Source organism: Penicillium riverlandense (genome assembly GCF_028828495.1).
Source record: "Penicillium riverlandense strain IBT 135883 chromosome Unknown utg000001l_segment0_segment0, whole genome shotgun sequence".
Lineage (NCBI taxonomy): Eukaryota > Fungi > Ascomycota > Eurotiomycetes > Eurotiales > Aspergillaceae > Penicillium > Penicillium riverlandense.
Genome location: NW_026643194.1, coordinates 755063 through 776070, shown reverse-complemented (window position 1 = coordinate 776070; position 21008 = coordinate 755063). Strand labels below are relative to the sequence as shown.

The window sequence follows — 21008 nt, the reverse complement described above, 5'->3', positions numbered from 1 at the left end:
ATCCCACCACCGACTCAGCATCGCCGACTCAGCGGCTTAGTCGGCGCCCCCTTCTATATCAGAGCACGCTTCTTCTTACCATGATGCTCTTCCCTCCGACCTTCTTCATCTTCATCACCTTCATCTTTTCCGCCATCCTTTCCATCTCCGTCTCGCTTTCTATCATCATTCTCATCGTTGTGCTCATCCGTATCACCACATACCCTCCAGACACCCGTGAGTCCTTTCTCTCTTTTCTCTGTTGTGATGCTCATGTTTGCCATCATCTGTTGTGCTTGTGCTCAATTTTCTTGTCTGTCTTGCACCCTCTGCTTTTCCCTGCCAGGACGCACTCTCTCTCTCGTGTGATCCCTCGTGCTGCTGGCTGCCCATCCCAAACTGTATCTGTCCACGAGTCTGCTCTTTTATACTATCATTATCTGGTTTCTTTTTTCCCTGTGGCGGCTTCGGCTTTCACACAATCTCTTTGTCTACCAGAGGTTGCTGTGTCTCTGTGATGATCATCTCAGACCCCAAGCATCTACCCCAAGCACCTGCGTGGCCAAATGCCACTTTATCTATTCACTACCTGTTTTCGTCTGAAGGCTGAAACTGATGGGACTGCACAGTACCTAGTCCGAGCTGAGATCCTCGGTCTCGAGGGTTTCGAACCAGACAAGCCCTAAGGTACGTGAACTATATCCAAAGCTTCAAGACACACCAGTAACCTGATCTTTGAAGAGAAAGTCGTTTCTGCAAGAGAAGAAACCTCCAGAATCACCCAATCAACACAGTGAGTGAGCACTCGGTCCTACTACGCCATTGTTGCCCTGTCCGCTCTGAATGGCAGATGTATCGAAGACTGCGAGCTGACCCGCGATGACACCCTAGCCCAGGACGAACATGTCTCGATCACAAGGCAACTCGACCGATCAGATGGGTGATGTTGACCGTGAGTTGGCCGAGACGGAAGCCCGCAACCTGATGCCGCCGCCTCCTGTGCCTCCTCTTCCTACTCATCCCCCTCTCCCTATTCCTCCGTGGCGCACCGTTTCTCCCCCGGTTCGACTGCCTGGTCCGGATGAGCTGGCGTCGCCATTCGCCAATCCGGTCTGGTATCCAGAACCACCTCTTCCTGCGTGGCACTCCGATCAGGTCCCTACGACCACTCATCGTGGACTTCCACGGCATCCGAGCAGCTCACCACCCGAGCCTCGCTCTCCTCGCACGTATGGGGATTTCATCCCTGCCTTCCAGGTTGGGGCCTCGCCTCCCGAGCTGCCACTGGAGCCACTGCCGCAAACCGGTGCTACCGCTCCTAATACTTCCTCGCGCAATCCAGCTGTCCTTGCGCGAAATGAATTAACCACTTTCTTTGGAGTTGAGCCTGCCGGGCCGCCCGACCCTCGCGAACCCAGCACTAGCGTGATGCTTGATTCTTTGACCCCCATCGATCCGCAGCTGATGCCGGCGATTCCGACGATGGGCGACATGTCCTACAGTCCAAGCAGTGCGCCCAACTCGTCCACCACAGTGCCTGGTTCACGTGCTAGACCTACCATTGGTCCCGGAATACAGTTTCGAGGAGGGACAATGGGTGGCATGCCATATACTCCAAGCAATGTGCACTCCCAGTATACGACAGCGTCCACTTCATATGCTGCTCCTATCAATGGGCCGGCAACACAGCTTCAAGGAGTGTTAATAGGTGACATGCCCTACACCCCAAGCAGTCTGCCCAATCCGTACACGATGGTGCCTGCTTCATATACTGCTCCTATGACTGTTCCCAGGCCGCAGCATCAAGGAGTGCTTACTGAAGCAACCACTCCTCAAATGCCTGCCCAGCATGTGCAGAATTCGCCCCGGTATCTGACTGCTCCCCGGAGACCACCCCCGTCTTTGAATACTACCCAGGGAATGCACCCAATGCCGGTCGAGAGGGAATACGCACTCCAGTCATGGCTCGTACGCCAGCAGCTGCTCGCGGGCATCCCGATTGATCAGCTCGAACCAATGCAAGGTCCGCGGTCCCGACAACAACAGGTGTCGCCCTCAGGCATTCATACCCGGTACCGGACCCCGGCGCTTCTCATGATCACTGAAGATGGAATCCGGATTCCACGCCTTCCACTTGCTCAATTCCAAGGCACACTTCAACCGCTGCCTAATCTACCGGGCCCCCCGGCAATCAGATCGCAGCAGACCCCTCTCTGCCACCGGCCGTGCATACTGGAAATGGGGACGTAGTTCCTCGAGCTCAACCACTTGCAGTTCTTCCTGAAGAATTGTATCCGCCTTCTGGAGTAGTGCCGCCGCGGAACTCTCTTGAAACTTTTTCGAACAGCAATGCCCACTCCTCGCCGGTCCAAGGATCTTCTCCGTCACATGTACCAGCTGTTCCGCACCCCAGCCAGCCCGGTAATACTCCAGATGACAGTGGTGATGCCGAGCCATATGACGATGAAATGGAACTTGAAACGCCAGGAAATTGGCATTTTCAACCCATCTATGATAACAATGGCTCTTACGGCTACGATGGAGCTGGCGATGCTCCTTATGCTTCACTGGGAGTGGGTGACGCCCTTACGGCGGAAATTGCGTTTGCTGCAATGCAATTGTCCCATTTCCGGCTGTCTCCCTTGCCTGAGGCTGATAAAGGAGAGCGTCCGGCGTCCCATGGCGAAGATCCGCCCACCACCCGTGGTGAAAAGGATGATTGGTTTGTTGTGGAAGATTTTCCAGATCCTGGTGAAGAATCGTCGTCTTCGGCCATCAAAGGCAAAGAGCCTCAGCGGTACTGCCTACAGCAGGACGCAGATCCATTTATCGTGGACAATGTATCTGTTCTCTTCGGAAACTCCCTAATCAAACCCGGTTCTCCGCAGCAGCCAATTTTCAACAATCCAAATGATGAGCGTCTTGCAAACGCTGAGCTCGCGGCTATCTTCAGTGATACTGATACCGAGGAATTGAAGTCTAATTCTAGCGGTCGCGGCAGATGCTCCGTCTTTGGGGATTCCCAGGTTTCTGTCTCGGACATTGAACCCGATTTCCTTCAACCATTCAGCCTGGCTAGGGCTCTTACACACTACCCGGAGATTTTCACCGAGGTGGTCGATTACCTTAATATGTTTGATATCTTCCAGCTTCAAGGTATTCACAAGACAATCGACCGACTGATCTTGTACGCCGTGCCGCAGATTCTGCACAACTATTTGCCTGCTCATGATCGTTTTGTGGAGCGACTGTTTCCCTACCAGAATTTCGTGAGCCTCCGCACAGGTATCAAGCTTCACTGGCCTGCAACCGTGAATATTGCTCCTGATGGCATGGTCATGCGCCTTGAGCCGAAACTCAGCTGGATTGTCTGGCTGAAAATCCGCCTAGATATGGCAAAGGAGATCTTTGCATATGCAAACCGAGTTGAGAACCTCCTGCCTTCTCGAGGGCTTCGCGTGCTGCTCAAGATGTGGCACATTATGGAGATCCCGGACAATTTTATGCGCATGTGGATCATCAAGCACAAGCAGCTGTGGCCAAACAAGGACCTGCGCCTCGCAGTCAGAATCATGAAGGTCCTTGGAACCCTGATCATTCGACGGAACCCACCCTGGCAAGCCACCCTCAAAAGGCTGCCTCGCGTTTTCTGGTATCAGAAGGATTTGAGCTTTCTATACCACTACCTGATCAACGACGCCCCCAACGAGTGGCAGCAGTTCCTGCCCTACGCCGTGCGCACGATGACCGCGCAAGAGTTCAACAACCACGACCCGCCTATCCATGGCGCATTTGACGTCAACACAGTCGGTGAACTCCGCGTGGAGTTCTGGTCTAAGCTTACCCGCCACCCGAAGTCGAGTTTCCAGGCCGCCCAGGTCTTGTACAATGACCTGGAGTTCAAGGGCGAGATTCGGTCCTTGATCCCTATCGACTACCTCATTGAGAGTGAGATGGACAGCCGTGATCTCGACTGGGACGCGCCCGTTTTCTACCCGGGCGTCAATGCTCCTCATCCCGGTGACCAGTTGATCTGGTGGAACGAGTGGTGGCACGAGTTCTGGACTCCCTGGCTGCATATCATGGGGTCTTCGCGCTGATCTACCAACAACGACAACGTTTTCTACGTGAAGATCCATCACTTTCTGTATTCTTGATTCCCTTATCTACTGAAGAGAAGATGATGGCCAGAAGTTATGAGATCTGAGGGGGTGTAGACAGTGAGAAAACCCAAAAAAAGGGGATGTAAGGAAGAGAGGATTTGACGGTAGCAGCTGAATGATATTTTGTTTGATTAAACTATTATCCTCGAGCATCAATATCTCAAAGGCGTGCAGTCAAGTCCTATACTTCATAGATCACATGATTTACACGTGATCACTGCCCTCCTTGAAACGCTTCCTCAACCTCCCGCCATCGCAACTTCAACTCCTCCCCGCGTTCCTGGTAACAACACACTCGACAGGCACTCGTATCGCCGTGCACCTGGAACGGATAACCCGTCAACCACGCATTTTCTATTCTAGAATTTCTGGTGGCCATGCCTTGCGGCGTTGCAGGGTGTCCGATCGGGGCGCTTAGTTCCTCATCCCGCTCCTCCCACCCTGGAGATTTGCGCTCGGGCCCGGACGCAGATCTTGAACCATGAGGTGCGGCTTTCTTTCATAGACTACGACTGGAGGACTGGGGACTTTAGCGCGGCGTTTCTTTTTGCTGCTACGGCGGATGATGCATCGGCCTGCAAACACCTAGTCGGGCCTTTCCTACCCATATCAGGTATGCTTCTTGCAATGCTACTGGGATTCAGAACCTGGTGATTCGTCCTACTGCTGGGAGAGAAAATGTGGACGATATCGACACCCTATCTCTTTCCGGCGCGCCTGGGTCTATGGGGTGGGGTTTCTACTGGACTTGACTGGGAACCTCTCAAGCGCCTCCTGTTGGTGTCTTTCACTGCTTGCAGATGGTCATTGGTGTTCTTTCTCTTTCAGCTGGTAATGGCTGATTGCATATCTGCTGTAAAACATGGGCGACACTGGTTCGAAGAGCATGACCGTGTTGGGGAACCCAGCATTTCTCCTGACTCACAGCAGCTGTACTCGAATGTCGCCTATATGGCTACAGGACAAGCCTACTGTTCATCTACGACCTCCAATTGCGTCGCATTATCACCGGATTCGAACGTCTGAGCAGGACTGGCAACACCATCACCTCCCGGGTCGATGCTTATTCCCACTCCCGACACCTTACATCGGAGTTCGCTCTCGGTTTTGATATGGCGTCATTCTGTGATTTCTTGCAGTGGTTTCTTTCTGCCAGACCTGCTTTCCAGGCTCGTGCAGTACGTAGATAAATCTGGCTGAGACAGTCCGCTGAGGTTTCATGTGAGACCCTGCAGAGCGAAGGCCTTCGCGAGGCAGGCCAAGGAGAGGCGAACAAGGCACCAGAAACGACCGACACTGGGTTGAGAAGAGCAGGTCCAACCTGTGGCCATCAAAGCGAGTCAGTGGCGGTCTTTGGGTGATGAGAGAGACCTTTCAGCCTCCTGGGTCGGCCCGACTGTAGAGCCCCGATTGTGGCCGTGTCTGTTGGTGCAACGGGTCACCGCACGAGTAGCCTAAAATCCCTAGTTGTGGTGCGTATCCGCCCCTTTTCTCCTTGTTGTTCTGTTGTTCTCACATCCGCATTTTCCTACACTTCGCAGACCGGAAAAACCATCCACCCGACCAGACGGGCCTTGGCTCCACCCGCCGACTCTCGCTTCCCACGACAGCATCCCCTAGCCAGCCATCGCTTCGCCCTGACTTGGCACTGACCTCGATTTCAACATTCTCTTCATCCGCCAGATGTGGCTGGCAACGTTTACATGGCTGGGTCCCGTAGGAGTCCGGTGCTGAAAGACCAGTGGAGCGCCAGCGACCAGCGTGATCCTCGCGATCCTCGCGATCCTCGCGACCGGGACAGGCGCAGAGGTCGAGGCTCCAATCGTGCCCGGGGTCAGAATCACCGTGGCCGTGGACGCCCTTACCGGTTCAACGACCGCCATTTCGACCGCGGCAGGTCGCCACCCCCCGCCCACGCGTCCCGATTTGGGCCTGATTCGTCTCACGACTTGGGCGATTTCCCCGTGAACCGATCTCCTCGCCACGGGTCTCCGGGTCTGTCACCCTCTGGGCTCCAGCACGATCGACGCCCGAGCCTTCGACAACCCCCGTCTGCTGCAGACGACTTTCGGAACACCCATCGATTCGGCCCCCCACCAGACAGGGACACCTTGGGCCCACGAAGAGACGAGTCACCATTTCCACCTCCATCCAAACGCAAAAGGACTCGAAGTCCTTCTCCTCGCGGCCATCGCCCATCTGTTCCTCGTCATCACCACGCCAAACACGGAGAAAGACGGGACCGAAGCCCTCCGTATCAAAAGCGAGGCGGCCGGTTTCAGGGTCGTGGTGGTGGTAGAGGGAGATCACCCCAGCACCGCCGTGATCGCCGCAGAAAAGACGACCATCGGCCTGGAATCCCACGCTCAGGCCTATCTAGATCCCCTGTCCGGGATAGGAGGTGGTCCCAATCACCCAGTGCCAACGACCACAGCGACCATCATTCGCGGTATCGATCACCATCTCGAAACTCTGTGCGGTCTGAGCGCTCGAGATCCGTCGTTTCTCGCAGCTCAAGGGGCGACCCGGAGATGGGCTCGACTCGGCCAATTCAGTCCGTCGTGGACGACTTCGCCCGGCCACCCTCTCCTCCTCGTCCGATCCCGAGTTTCGATGCAGACAATGACCGTGGGCCCGGAAATGCGCCAGCTGATCTACGAGATAAATTTCCCATGCACGGTATGAGAGCATCTGATGTCCCTCACAAACAACGTCGACGACCTTCCCACCCGCATCTTGATACCCGGCCATATGCCACGTCGCCACAGTATGCGACCCCGTCGAGCTCATATCATGGATCACCACAGCCTGGGTCGCCCTACTCTGGGCGAGCCGGGTGGGGCGGGCAACCCCCTTATCCAGGTCAATCTGGGTGAGTTTCCTCCTCTAATTCCGGAAGTGGGGAAAAATTAACCATGTATCAATATAGGCAAGGTTCTCCATATCATCAGAACGGTCCCCCCGGGCAGTACTATCAGAACCATCAAGGCTCGTACGAAGGCCCTCCGAACCACCACCCTCAGTCTTATGGCCCACCATCCTACCGAGGCGGGCATGGAGGCTATCGCGGAAATTACCCCAACCAGGATCAGGACCGCCGCTTCTCCGGGTCTGGGCCTCACCACTATAACCACGGGCCCTCCCAGCGTGGGGGTAGAGGCAACTTTAACAGCCACCAATGGTCTGCGTCTGGCTCTAGGGGTCGCGGAGGTCAGCACAGCCCTCATCATATGCACAGTCATGGGTCACAGACTCCTCCGAGCCACGATCAATTTGCGAATGATCCACGGTCGCCTCGTGCAGGGGAGCCACAACCTCGTTCAAGACGTCCAAGCAAGGATGATCTTCCAAGAGAAGATGACTACCCCAAGCCGGTCTCCGAGAGTGGCGATACCCAACAGATGCGTCCCCCCGGTCCAGAGTTGGAATCGTCAACCCCAGCCAAGGCCGGCGGGAAATTCAGTTTCGCTTTCAAATCAAAGGCCGCGCCTGCTCCTTCCCCCAAACCGGTCCCTGACCTTGCGCAGCGGATGCAGGTCCGCGATCCACCTCCGCGTGCACCTGAACCAACACCGCCTCGAAACAGGTTGACCAATGGGCCGCTACCTACATTCAAGCCCGATAATAATCGATTTGATCGTCGTGACCGTGGAGGACGGGATCGGGGCCGAGATCGCAGAGACTTCCGGGACTCACGAGACTTCAATTCGCGGGACCGCCGAGATGACCGCCGATTCGATCAGCGTCGTGATAAACGAAAGGGTGACAGGCGTTCTGATTTCCGTCCAGATTATCCAGAACGACAAGATCGTCCCCACCGTCAAGATCGTCGCCGGGAACCTTCGATTGACGCACCCAGGGGACCGCCGCCGAAGCCGAAAAAGATCCTTACCCGTCCAAAGCCACGCCCTATCCTCTCCGAGGAATTTGCTCAAGCCGATTCCGTCTACTATAGAAAACCAGGCAATGAATCAGTGATCGGCGCTGGCACATATGGCAAGGTCTTCAAGGCAATTCATGTCTACACAAAGCGCCAAGTGGCACTCAAGAAAATTCGGATGGAAGGCGAGAAAGATGGCTTCCCCGTCACTGCAGTGCGCGAGATAAAGCTACTCCAGCATCTGCGAAACGAGAACGTGGTTAGCTTGTTGGAAGTCATGGTGGAAAAGAACGAATGTTTCATGGTCTTTGAATATCTCTCTCATGACTTGACGGGTCTCATCAACCACCCCACATTCTCCCTGACCCTGGCACACAAGAAGGACCTGGCGAAGCAAATGTTCGAGGGCTTGAATTATCTCCACCATCGTGGCGTTCTTCACCGAGACATCAAGGCGGCCAACATTCTCATCAGCAACCGCGGCCTGTTGAAATATGCAGACTTCGGATTGGCTCGGTTCTTCTCCAAGACCCGCCAGCTTGACTACACCAATCGCGTGATCACGATCTGGTACCGTCCTCCCGAACTCCTGCTGGGTGAGACCCGGTACGGTCCGGCCGTGGATGTTTGGAGTGCCGCCTGCGTTTGCATGGAGATGTTCACAAAAAAAGCCGTCTTCCCCGGTGAAGGCAGCGAGCTCAGCCAGATGGACAAGCTTTACAATATGCTGGGCACGCCTACTCGCGCAGAGTGGCAGGATGTTGTGGAGATGCCATGGTTCCAGCTGATGCGGCCGACGGAGCGCAAGAAGCGAAATTTCGAGGAGACATTTCGCGAGGTGTTGACCCCGGCTGCCTTGGATTTGATCTCCCAGGTCTTCCAGTACGATCCCGCGAAGCGGCCCAGCGCCGAAGAAGTTCTCAAGCACCCCTACTTCGTCTCTGAAGAACCGGCGCCTCAGCCGCCAATTGAGTACGTTGGCCCCCTCTGCATGAATATGCTATGAATTTTTACTGACCGCCATTCAGACTGGAGAATATTGAAGGCGACTGGCACGAGTTCGAAAGCAAGGCTCTTCGCAAAGAGGCCCGGCGCGTAGAATACCAAAACCAAAAGGACCGCGAGAAGCGCAAGGCCGAGGCTGCAGCGCCGCTGAGCGACCGTGACCCCAAGCGCGTCAGACAAGACGAGAGCAGTCATCGCCCGGATTCTTCTGCACCGAGTTGACGGGATTGTGTATCTCTTGGCATATTTTATCTATTTGTATTGCATGGCTGGTGGATGGGTTGCATTTACATTCATGGGGCTCCGGCGTGCTTGTTACATATTGCCCATCGCCAATAAACATTTTTGGTATACATTATCTCACGAGCCGGAGTTTCGTATGTAGGGAGACTATATGCAGAACGTACTGGTTGCCGTTAGTCGCCATGGCACGCAGAGTAGACCAGATGGTTTGGGTGCAGCAAGAAAACACGCTCATCAGACTTTGCCAATCGACCTCACGCCCAACCAGCCGGAGTAGCAGGCGGTTGAGACCTCGGATTACCAGAGAGCTCAAATGTTTTTCGTCATAGAGAAAAGAAGCAAGAAGCAGAAAAGAATTGAATTGCTACTGACCACGTACTTGATTATAAGAAAAGAAACTAGGAAGAATAGCAATGTCCCGTCATTCAGGTCATCAACGCATCATGGGTTGCTCCGTGAAGAGCCCTCGTGATGATGGTTTTAGATGCGATCGGTTGATCTCGACACACTCATCGGAAACGCCGGGGCAGTGGCAAATGAAGGACACCCAGCGGTGATTTGAGTTGGTGGTCTTGGTTTTGTGGAAAGAAAGAAGAGAAAAGCGAGAAAAAAGGGCAGAAAAGGACAAGTTCGGGTAAAAGTCGGCGCGGACGGAGTCACCTGTTCTGATTGGGTCACAGCTCACGTTACGCTCTCCAAGTCACTTCATGTTCCTTCACTACTATTCCATCTTGCGTCGTTTCCCCCATCCCCACTACTTACTCTCCACAGTCTCTGCCGCTCTGAACACCATTCTTCTTTGCTTCCTCTCTTGACCGCTTCACTATCGTCCTTTTATTTCTCTCACCTCGTCTATCCTGCCGTCTCCGGTGAAGGATCTAGTCTCCGCTCCACTTCCTACCGTCGCCGAGATAAAAATCCGAGAAAAAAAGTTATAGACGACCGATTGTGCTCACCTACGAGGAGTGCCGTGGTTCTGGCTGTTCGGCTCTCCCTGATGACCGCTCGTGTCTCGGGCAGTCTGGTCTCCCGCCGCGATGGATAATGCAAACCTGTGGTCTCGTCGGGCAAAGTAAGTGGGGAGCGGGATTTCTGACGTTTCCTGGCAAGAACAATCACTGACTCCAGTTCCTCGTTTCCAGCTCCTCCAAGCTGTCGCTGTCGATGTCCGGGACGGACAACAAGGACGGTGGCGCTCGAGTCGAACTGCCCCGCGCCTCCAAACGGTTTGGGCCTGACAGCTCCCACGGCCGCTCGAATCCATTCAACGCAATATCTCCGCTGTCGGGCGGGGTCCCGTCGTCGGCTGCCAACCCTTCTTCCGCTTTCGGTCTAGGATCTGGCGCATTCGCCTCGTTCGGTGCGCCCAAGACACCAGGTGGCTCGTCTGAGGCGAAGATGCCCAGTGAGAGTCCTGACATGTCTGCGGAGCAGGAAGAGACCCTGAGCGCGAAGCTGTCTGTGTCCAGTGCTGGTGAACATCCGCTCAAGTCTACCTGGATTGTCTGGTATCGTCCTCCTACGCCCAAATATTCCGACTACGAGAAATCGACAATTGCGATCGCCGCGATATCGTCTGTCGAGAGCTTCTGGGCGGTATACTCGCATCTTAAGCGGCCCTCGCTTCTCCCGACGGTCTCGGATTACCACATCTTTAAGAAGGGTATCCGTCCGGTGTGGGAAGACGAGGCCAACAAGCGGGGTGGCAAGTGGATCGTGCGATTGAAGAAGGGCGTTGCCGATCGATTCTGGGAGGACCTGTTGCTGGCCATGGCTGGCGATCAGTTTGCCGAGGCCGGTGATGAAGTCTGTGGCGCCGTCCTCAGCGTGCGCGGTGGCGAGGATGTCTTGAGTATCTGGACCCGGATCGACGGCGGTCGAAACATCAAGATCCGAGAGACGATCAAGCGCTTACTCGCGTTTCCCCCCGACACCAACATCATATGGAAGAGCCACGATGATAGCATCGCCCAGCGGTCGGCCATCGACCAGGCACGCCACGAGAAGGCCACGGCCGGCAGCGGTCACCACCAGGGATCGGAGCGGCGGCGTATGACCGGTCATGATGATTCGATGATGGCGGATAAAGGCAAGGCTGTGGCCTCGTGAACGCCAGTCCTGGCCGAAGGCCCTGTATAGTACACCACACCATACCACACCACAAAAGAGCCACGATCACATTTCATTGGGACGCGTTTGGGTAAGGAAGGGGTCGGTGGGGCATTGAGGCGAACTCACGGGTTGATTTTTATGCGAGAGACTCAATGTTGTTTTCCTCTTGTGGCTTTTCTTGAATGTCCTGATGCTTTTCGTTCTGTATACAACGGTGGGCGATACAGTCTTTTTTTGTTCTATGGAATTTATGCAGAAACATTCTGCGAAGGATTCTCTAAGCCATGCCATTTACGTACCATTTGTAGATGCTCCATAGGTATTGAGCAGTTACTCAACTCCTGTCCAGACGTAGAACTAGATGTCGTGGAAGTGATGCCTGGAGATCCAGGCATCACTTTTTCTGACCGCCTTGGGTCATGATGGAAAGGAATGACGGTGCATATCTCCAGAATACTATCTATAGTGAAGAGTCCGGAGCCCAAAAAGTGAGGGCACAGCATGGGACCAAGCATGGCATAGGTGTGGCAGGCCCGATGCCCTTCTTCCAGAAACTGTCCGCGATCTTCACTCGGTCTCCGCGTCGGCAGGACGATCGCCAACGGTCCTCACCTTCGCGTCGCCATCCTTCGGCTTCCCCGTCGCGGCCAACCTCCCACTCATTCCCCCGCCGCTCAAGTCGGTCAGATACTGAGTCCCGTTCACGCGCTGCTACTCGACAAGCTATCCCTTCTGGTCCCTCGGAGGTGCGTATCTATCTGCCGGTGGTGTGTCTTGCATGCAGGATCCGCCTTGCGCTTCGCCTTTTTTTTTGTTTTTTTCTGCGTTCGTTTCTTTTTTTTTCTCTCAATCTCACGCCCAGGCCTTCGTGTGGTCTCTCCACCCTTGTCCCACGCTGCAGTCTCAGTCGCATTCCCTTATCGCCTGTCTCATTTCTGACCTCTGTCAGGCGTCTCACAGTTATGCCGACATTTCTCTTCCTCCGCCTGAACCACGACTCTCTTCTGGACGACAGCGGCATCCCACCTCGCCGGTTGCTCTAGAACACCCCGCCCGGTAGATATGAACTCTCAGCGCGACCCTGCCACCCGGCAAAAGCTGACCCAGGGACCCTCTCCCAGTTTGGGCACCTCGGCGCAGATGTGGAAACGAGACCAGCCCCGGAACGATGCTCAAGACGAGGCCCGCTTGATGGGAGCAAAGAGCTACAGGTATTGTCTCTGTAACCCGTTGTTTCTCAAAATTTGACGTGGCTGACATTGCTTGTGGAATAGGGATCCCGGGGCAACCACGATCAAACCCGGTGCTTCGTTCCTGAAGAACCGAAAGCCCGGGGTAGGTCTATTCCACTGAGCTTTGCGACTCATATATTGATTGAGAGACTTATAGGCCAGCGGCGCATTCAGACCGGCAGACACGCTCTCCAAACACTCGAAAGCCAGCGGACCGGTCCGCGCGCAGGGAAAGGAAAGGCAATCGAATTCCAGACGGCCTTACCTGGAAAATGCGTGGGAGTTTGATGAATCGGACCGACCTAACAAGCGGCGGCGTCATGACCAGTCTAGCCCGACTATCAATCTTACAGACGATGTGACCGAACCCGTTTCGTCCATCATGGAGATGTTGCCGCCAGCAAACCAGCTTTCCCCGCGCTTACCATCAGGCAGACAGAAGAATAAGTCTCACGAGAGGCAACAACTCCCGGAATATCGCGACCTGGAAGATATAGTCAAGGTCAATCGGGTCGATCGGAGTCCCCACAGTCAAGGAAACCGTCGCTTTTCTTCCGCGAGTTCCCTGGACGAGGGCCAATTTACCGAGAATGCTGCACAACAAAGGCGGTCCATGGCGGCCAACGCCCATGCCAAATCAGACCGATCTCAACGGCAAACGGTTTTCCCGAGTGTTGAGATTCGCAATCCCACGAATCTCGGTTCCCCAACCTCTCGTCGCCGACAGGTCATCAAGTCGGAAGGAATGCGTCGCATCTCTGACTTTACTCGAGAGAGCTCTGATGAATTGCAGGGCGGAGCTACCACTCACCCAGTTCCGAAGTCTCTGGATTCAAGCCCCAATCTCGCTCGGTGGAAGACCGAGAGCAAGACGCAACTGAGATCCCCGGTTCGCGAGCGCTCACCCACCGATATCAAGACTACCAACTTTGCGGCATCGCCCCGCCAAGGCCCGAAGATGAAGAACAAGAAAAAGAAACGGGACTTGTGGCTATTGGAAATCAATTCGATTCGGTTTGGGCCCATCAAGAAGGCCACGACTGAGGGAGAGCGGATGACGATTCATCTGGATGTGGAGAAGGAGACGATCGAGCTTGGCGAGGACATCGTGGGAACCGGCAAAACAGTGTCTATTCCCCTTCGGCAAATCAGAAAGGTCTTGCAAGGACGTGAGATCAGTTGCAAAGTCCGGATAGAACTCTCGCTGGCAGCCAATTCGCCCGGGGACAAGGTGGACGTTGAGTTCACAAATTCCGCTGACAAGTTGCGCCTGTGCAATACGCTGCAAAGCTTTCAGGTCAACATGCAAGATAAAGACAGGTATGTGGATTGTGCAACACGCAGTCCTGCGTTTGAGCTAATTACGACACAGGTCCTTTATGGATAAAATTTTTGCAACCTACGAACGGAACATGGAGCTCCATAGCAGCCACACCAAAAAGCCATTGCTCAAGGATGTTGTTGTTCTTGCAGAACCAGAAATGCCTTCTGCCAAACCTTCCACTCGCACAAAAGTCTCCTCCGCTCTGCAAGATGTGAATGGCGAGATTAGTCGGGGAAAACCAGACCACGACAAAGAGGGTGGGGGTGGTCAAGAGCCCTTGAAATTTAAGTCCAGGCATTCATCTGATGAGCAGACACGACCTCAATCCTCCAAAGCAGATGGTGATGCCGGGGTGGAAATTCCGGTGAAGAAGTTCCAGGCTGCCCAGTCTTCAGGCCGAGAGACACGAGCATCGGCGCGCCTTACGCCAAAAACCTCAGCAGCCTCAGAAGAGTGCAATGCCAATACACGACGATCACCGTCAACGGATGATGAAGCCCGAAAGAAGTGGCAGAACCCCCTGGTCTATCCCAAGGCTGGAAAGAAAAAGGCGGAAGTTTGCGTAGAAGACCGCGATCGACTACGCGAAGGGGAGTTCCTGAACGACAACCTGATCGGCTTCTATATACGCTTTCTTCAAGACCACCTGGAGCGAACGAACAAGCGTGCCGCCGAGAAGATCTACTTCTTCAACTCATACTTCCACGCCACCATCACCAACACACCCCGCGGTGCGCGCGAGATCAATTACAGTGGCGTGGAGAAGTGGACTCGCAGCGTTGATCTTTTCGCTTACGATTATATCGTCGTGCCTATCAACGAGAATGCGCATTGGTATGTTGCTATTATCTGCAACTTGCCTAGCTTATCACTCCCACCCGGGGGGACTGTTGAGTCCGATCACACCGGGGCAGATGCAAAGGAGACTTCGACTAGGCCAACCAGTGAGGTCCAGACGATTCCAGAGACGCCTGAGCCCGAGCCGGTACCTGATTTATCCGAAGCTGCAGCAGGAGCCGCACCAGAGAAGGTCGCGGAGTCTTCGAAAGAACAGGAGACGCGCCAGTCTCTTGCGTCAATGACTCTTGACGGAGCCAATGCAGCAACCAAGAAAGAGAAACAGGAAGACGGTGGTCCAACAGACGAGTGGCCCGAGGAAGAAGAAAATGTCAAGTCTCCTCCGGCCAAGTTTGGCCCTGTCCGTGATAAGACCGAGAACCCCGAAACTCCAGTCGAAAGCGCCACCGCGCCTCAGCCATTTCGCAAATCCAAGAAAACACGGACGGGACCGAAGCTGGACCCCCGCCAGCCGACAATCATCACATTCGACTCCCTCGATCTGGCCCGATCACCTACCGTCAAGGTGCTCCGGGACTACATCTGCAAAGAAGCAGCGTCCAAGAAAGGGGTCGAGCTGGACGCCGCGAAAATCAAGGGCATGCGAGCTCGACAGGTTCCCCTGCAGCCGAATTACTCTGATTGCGGCTTGTACCTGTTGGCATACATTGAGAAATTCGTGCAGGACCCGGATCCATTCATCACGAAAATCCTTCGACGAGATATGGATGCGAAGGCTGACTGGCCTCCGTTGGGATCTGGTCTTCTGCGCCACCGGCTTCGCAAGTTTCTTGATGATTTGTACGAAGAGCAGACGCGGGATAAGGTGGATAGTCAAGCCATTATGGCAAATCAGCAGCCTGTTTCGTTTCTGCTGGGCCCGCCATTGCCGAGCGAGCCTGATAAAGATGTTGCTGATTCGACTGAGACACTGGATACAGCCGTTGCAGCCGAGTCTTCCGTGAAGGATGATGGTGCGAATGAGGACGCTCCTGATGTTGAAAGCTCAGCACCGGATCAGGTCGAGCTGGTGCCTACTGGCCCCTCGGATGGGGTCGCACCTCGCCCGGAATCGACAGGCGAACCATCGCGCGAGAAAGCAATGGACCTCGAGACAGAGAACGATAGAGAGGTGATCGAAGTTCCAGACAGCCAGGAGACGGCACAGACGAAGCTAGGCCACAAGAAGAAGAAATTTGGCCGCCAGGGAAAGGATAAAGATCTCGGCGATCCCTCCATAAGGAAGCGCAAGAAGGGCACGGATAAGTTGGGTGTCCGGGCGGAGGTCCAGATACGGGGCACACCGCCGCCAACTGAAGAATCTGGACGAGTGCGACGGAGTCCGCGGGGCATGTCCCAGCGAGATTGCTCTTGACAGGTTATGACGCTCACGAATTGTTTCTCTTTTTTTTTTTTTTTTTTTCCCCCTTTTCTGTTCGTCTTCAGCCTCATACACAGCGGGGATACAGGCGTCGTCGGTTTGGAGATATCAGAGAGGATGCAGAAAGACGCATGAGATACCAGCATTTGCATTTGCGTTTGCGTTTATCCTTCTAGCTTATATCTTAACTATTCTTATTTATACTCCATCTCGTGCCCGAACTCAATTATAGTATGTACTACGAAGATGTAGAGCTACCACTCACTCTCATCCGCGTTCACCCACCACGCCATCTTATCGCGCTTAAACGTCTCAAAATCCCACTCCGCCGCCTCCAACCTATCCATCCCAGCAGTCCACACATACGTCACGGCAGCCACCTCATCCTCTTCGTCTGCGACCTCCGCCCCTGCCGCATCAAGCACATCACGCAAGTGGCCGTCCTTTGTTTGGTGTCCCGGACTATGGTACAACTCCGAATCCAGAGAGTCACGCAACGGCCGCACGGTTACAGCCCTCCGCTCGTACTCGCTGCCCTCGAACAGATCCAGCCGGTGCAGGTCTCCATCGGTCAATCCGGACACGAGCGTGCCGAGCACCTTTTGCGTGGAAGGCTCTCCGCTGGCGCGTACGATGCCCGGGTAATCGGCGCCACGCACACGGTGTCTCTTGTAGCCGTGCAACACGGCCGGCTTGAAGCTTAGCAGGGCTTTCTGCCAGGGCTCTGGGTTTGGGTGTCCGTGGACGACGCGGTGGAGGACTTGCGGCGCCATCAGCGTGCCTGCAATCTTATTAGCATTTCCGCAAGCCTCGAATATAGAGGGAATAGACACCGTAGAAGAAGAGGACATGGTCGCCCATAGTGAGATACTCATTAAGCTGTCAAAAACGAACTCGACAGGAGACGTTGGGTGGTTGTTGCCGACAACATTGAATTTGAAGCTTATCGATAAGCTCATCCGGCCGAGGTGGCTTCATCCATCAATCCATAATAACATTTCCCTTTTGTCTCCGTGTCTCTCCCCACGCGCGCACCCATCCACCATGCACTCCAGCCTCAACCGCGTGCAAGCCGTCTTCGGCTTCTTCACGACCGTCGCCCTCGTCGTCGCAGGGCTCGCAGCGCTATCGACACTCCTCTTCCCCACGGCAGACACGTCGGCGGCAGTGTCATTAAAGAACGTCCAGGTGTACGCACACCTTCCTTCTCTTTCAATCGCAGCTTTGTTTCCAAAGCTTGACGCATCCGTATAAGTACTAACCTCCTACGAAATACAACAGAGTCAAGGGCCGACCGCACTACTACTCCACCAAACGCGAAGAATACGCCCAGATCCGCTTCGACCTGGACGCGGACCTGTCGCCGCTTTTCAACTGGAATACCAAACAGGTCTTTGTATATGTCTACGCGACGTATTCCTCGTCCGATAAGAAAGAGTCCAATGTCCCACTGACCGAGGCGGTCATCTGGGATGCGATTATCCCGGCCTCGCCATCGCCGTATTCGTTTGATGCGCTGAGCGAGAAGGTCTTGTCGGCCATTCCGCCGTCGATTATTCCCTCGTCCTTGAAGCCAGCAAAGAAATCCTCGCAGAAGAAGCGATCAGCAGCGAAGAAATCGACGAAGAATGGCGCCGCTGCTGTGGCGGAGGGGGATACGCCTGGGAAACTGAGACTGCGTGGCCAGAAGGCCAAGTACCAGATCAGCGATATTACCGGAAGGCTGGCCGAGAGGGAGAATGTCACCCTTTCTGTCGGGTGGAATGTGCAGCCGTGGGTTGGGGCGCTGTGGTGGAGTCCTGGGACGGGGGCTGTGCCGCGCACGCAGGGGACGGTGGTGAACAGTGAGGCCTTTGACTTTCCGCCGTTGAAGGGGACGGCGAAGACGGAGGGTGTATAGATCTCTCTCTCTCTCTCTCTCTTTCTGAGGATATGGAGATTGGCAATTGGGTCATTCGAGGTTGTGGTTGGTTTTGGACATCCACCAAGAATCTTCGGATCCAATGTTATAGCTACAGAGACATCTTCCTCGGAATACACTATTCGATCAAACGCATAATGGTACAGTACTACGCGCAACCGAGACTTTGGTCTTTAAAAAGAACATCATTCATCGTTTCAAAAGGAATGCACAACATCGTCACCGCCGTTGCCATTAGGGATAACCACACATGCAAGCAAATGCTATCAATCGATTCGAGGTATCAACCTATCCGTGTGTTCGCTCGGATCGATAATATCCCTTACAGGGTCCCATAATTCCGCTGGTTGCTATTGCCTCCGTTCTGAATACGGTCGGAGTACACACCCGGTGCGGGACGTTGGTAGGCACGAGTCATAGGGTCGCGATTGCGGCGGTCATAGTAGACGTATTCCAGGTAGAACGCGTGGATGTGGCCCGGGAAGTAGCTGTGAAGGGTGTTAAGACGTGTCATAAAAGCTCATATGTAGAAGCATACCCGAGAATCGTGAGGAGGACATTGATCCAGAAATCAACACCACAGCCGGAGATGAGGAAGACGCCGAGCGGTGGGACTGGAGGAGAGTCAGCAGTGTTACACGGAGGGACGAGATGGCGTCGTTGCTGCTAGGCAGTAGTGATTCAGGAAGAGAGAGGGAATAGACATACTGAACAAGGTGATGATCACCAGGCAGAGCATAGAACAAGTACCAGCCATGATCAAGGTCAAAGGAGTCTGGGTTGCTGCTTATTAGGCTTTGGGGGATTTGGCGGGTAGGAAGGAAGCTGAACAGAAAGATGAGGAAGAGGAGGAAGGAGATGTAGGTGGGACATTGGCGTCCAAGGATGAGTTCAGGCGCTTCATGATCGGCGATCAGACGTCAGTGGAGAGCAATCTGACAGGATCGGATAGGGCTGGCGGACGATAGGGTTACGTCATCCCAATTCCATCACACACCGCCACACTCGCCGCCAGATTCTGCAGATGATTCGGTACGGTTCAGTTGCCAACCATCAGACTCAGACCGCATCAATGCTCGCCCGCGTCGTCACCTGCTCATTCTTGTTGCCTAGCTTGGAGATCTGCAGGAACGCATCCACCCCGTAGCCCTCCAGACTGTGCAATTCCAGACTCCCAGCCCAGTACTCGGCATACACCCGACTCATCGGCAGGCCCATGCCCAGCCGCAGATTCGGTGGCCTCGACGTCAGCGTGTCCAGCGACCCTTCGTGGAAGGTGTCGCGGTCCGCGTGCTTGCGCCCCTGCGAGACCTGCAGCTCCTGCATGGTGGCCGCCATCGCCGGCACCTGGCCCAGGTTCTCCAGCCGGGTCTGCGTGCGAGGCCCCTTGCTGAAGGACCACAGGTAGGGCAGAATCTCACGCGGGATGCCTCCGCCCTGGTCGGAAATGCGCATGATCACATGCTGGGGGGTCTCGCAGATGAGCACCTCAATGGGCGGCGGCGGTCCGGTCGAATGCTGGTATTTCTCGATGACCGCCTGCACCGAGTTGCGCAGCAGTTCGCCCACAATGTACTCGAGATGACTCAAAATATATGGGAAGGTCGCCTCCAGATGGCCCTGCACGGTGATGGCGGGGATTTTGGTCGAATCGGAGCTCTTCCACATCAGATCCTGGGCAACCTTGCCGCACCGCTCGACCACCTCTTTCGCATTGCACTTCAAGAACACCTCGCCCACAAAGTCGGCATTCATATCGGTTCGTTCGTGCGAGTCCGGGAAATGCCAAGGCGAATTAAAGGTTTCGGTCAAGGCCAGGTGCTGTTCCGCAATCACACGGCGAGATATTCGCTAATGTAGACCGTCAATACTACCATTTCCGACGGGATCCCAAACATGCATACCGCTCGCAATAAAGTGTTCATGAACCGGTCCATCTCATCGGGCGGAACGAGCTCGCGGCACTCCAGCACCCCCATGGCCAGGTTCGGGATCACCACCAGGTGCTCCTTGAGCGTCTCCCGCAGCACGTCGCAGAGCCGGTCGTTATCATCGAGGCTGCAGATCTCGGGAATGACTCGGAACTTCTCGAATGCTTTGTAGTAGAGCTCATACACCATGGAGAGATGCGGGTTAGAGACTACCACATAGGGCAGCTGTTGGATGTCTCGGAGACGATGGGCAATGCTGGTTCAATTAGACGCGCCTCTCGGGGGTGTTCGTCTCCGACTTACCGGGTGGGTAGCTCGGTGCGCACGTAGTTTGCCGAGGAGATGAGTCGGGGCTCTGTTAGGGTGCGACCGAAGAAGGTCAACTGGCGCAAACTGATCGGTCGGATGGCCCGCTCTACCCATCTGGTCCATAGAGGGTCAGCATCAAGCTCGGAGGGATACGGGTGCATCGAGGCCATACTCATCCAATGCGGAAACGGGCCTCCATGGCGGCGGCTGATGAGACGAGCCCGAGTAGAAGCGAGTCAGCGCAGCGGATCGCAGGGGAGGCCAGCCTCGGGGACGACTGGGCCGCATCGTGTGCATGCCCCGGTCGTCATGGAGGTTCAGGTCGGAGTCATGTTGAAGGACGAAGGGAAGCACACCGGGCGGTGAGTCCAGAACAGACAGACCATGTGACAGACAACTAGCCAGTTCGCAGTGCGTTCAGAGTCGAATCGAATAGTTAGTTAGGTAGATTATGATGGTCTTGGTATTTCCCTTGGCTTAGTTCTTGTTTATTGCAGTGCGGTAGTTGGCGATGTTGTCGGAGTGAGATCAGGCAGTACGGAACATAGACCATTATTAGCGACCTGCAGTGGACTATTATTATTTGTAGAAAGATACTACAGTCCAACCTGAATATTATGGATCCGTTTTGATGATCTGGGCGTGTTGCTAAGCCTGTCGTGGATTCACTTCCTCCCTCAATCTTGGATTT

General features: G+C 54.7%; 9 protein-coding genes across 9 annotated transcripts; 5 read left to right on the top strand and 4 right to left on the bottom strand.

The window, feature by feature from the left end:
• Positions 1–882: 882 nt before the first annotated feature.
• N7474_000320 (uncharacterized protein) lies at positions 883–2229 on the top strand (the record flags this gene model as incomplete). Its single annotated transcript, XM_057191735.1, has 1 exon — positions 883–2229. One exon carries the CDS (start codon positions 883–885, stop codon positions 2227–2229), a length of 1347 nt encoding a protein of 448 aa, XP_057056688.1.
• A 614-nt stretch (positions 2230–2843) lies between these two features.
• Positions 2844–4058, bottom strand: N7474_000319 (uncharacterized protein; the record flags this gene model as incomplete). The annotated part of the gene is made up of 3 exons (XM_057191734.1): positions 2844–3353; positions 3402–3614; positions 3660–4058. The coding sequence occupies 3 exons, from the start codon at positions 4056–4058 to the stop codon at positions 2844–2846; spliced, it is 1122 nt and encodes a 373-aa protein (XP_057056687.1).
• A 1596-nt stretch (positions 4059–5654) lies between these two features.
• Positions 5655–6932, bottom strand: N7474_000318 (uncharacterized protein; the record flags this gene model as incomplete). Its single annotated transcript, XM_057191733.1, has 3 exons — positions 5655–6002; positions 6048–6494; positions 6558–6932. 3 exons carry the CDS (start codon positions 6930–6932, stop codon positions 5655–5657), a joined length of 1170 nt encoding a protein of 389 aa, XP_057056686.1.
• N7474_000317 (putative protein kinase) lies at positions 6912–9249 on the top strand (the record flags this gene model as incomplete). Its single annotated transcript, XM_057191732.1, has 3 exons — positions 6912–7014; positions 7131–8994; positions 9051–9249. The coding sequence occupies 3 exons, from the start codon at positions 6912–6914 to the stop codon at positions 9247–9249; spliced, it is 2166 nt and encodes a 721-aa protein (XP_057056685.1).
• Positions 9250–10434: 1185 nt separating this feature from the next.
• N7474_000316 (eukaryotic translation initiation factor 4E) lies at positions 10435–11379 on the top strand (the record flags this gene model as incomplete). The annotated part of the gene is made up of 1 exon (XM_057191731.1): positions 10435–11379. One exon carries the CDS (start codon positions 10435–10437, stop codon positions 11377–11379), a length of 945 nt encoding a protein of 314 aa, XP_057056684.1.
• Positions 11380–12444: 1065 nt separating this feature from the next.
• On the top strand, positions 12445–16150 carry N7474_000315 (uncharacterized protein; the record flags this gene model as incomplete). Its single annotated transcript, XM_057191730.1, has 4 exons — positions 12445–12593; positions 12657–12717; positions 12772–13934; positions 13987–16150. The coding sequence occupies 4 exons, from the start codon at positions 12445–12447 to the stop codon at positions 16148–16150; spliced, it is 3537 nt and encodes a 1178-aa protein (XP_057056683.1).
• A 260-nt stretch (positions 16151–16410) lies between these two features.
• N7474_000314 (gamma-glutamylcyclotransferase family protein) lies at positions 16411–17017 on the bottom strand (the record flags this gene model as incomplete). The annotated part of the gene is made up of 2 exons (XM_057191729.1): positions 16411–16937; positions 16990–17017. The coding sequence occupies 2 exons, from the start codon at positions 17015–17017 to the stop codon at positions 16411–16413; spliced, it is 555 nt and encodes a 184-aa protein (XP_057056682.1).
• A 183-nt stretch (positions 17018–17200) lies between these two features.
• N7474_000313 (signal peptidase complex subunit SPC3) lies at positions 17201–18056 on the top strand (the record flags this gene model as incomplete). The annotated part of the gene is made up of 2 exons (XM_057191728.1): positions 17201–17346; positions 17438–18056. The coding sequence occupies 2 exons, from the start codon at positions 17201–17203 to the stop codon at positions 18054–18056; spliced, it is 765 nt and encodes a 254-aa protein (XP_057056681.1).
• A 343-nt stretch (positions 18057–18399) lies between these two features.
• On the bottom strand, positions 18400–20487 carry N7474_000312 (protein kinase PKP2; the record flags this gene model as incomplete). The annotated part of the gene is made up of 7 exons (XM_057191727.1): positions 18400–18565; positions 18616–18691; positions 18786–18852; positions 19075–19095; positions 19143–19928; positions 19982–20264; positions 20312–20487. 7 exons carry the CDS (start codon positions 20485–20487, stop codon positions 18400–18402), a joined length of 1575 nt encoding a protein of 524 aa, XP_057056680.1.
• Positions 20488–21008: the final 521 nt, after the last annotated feature.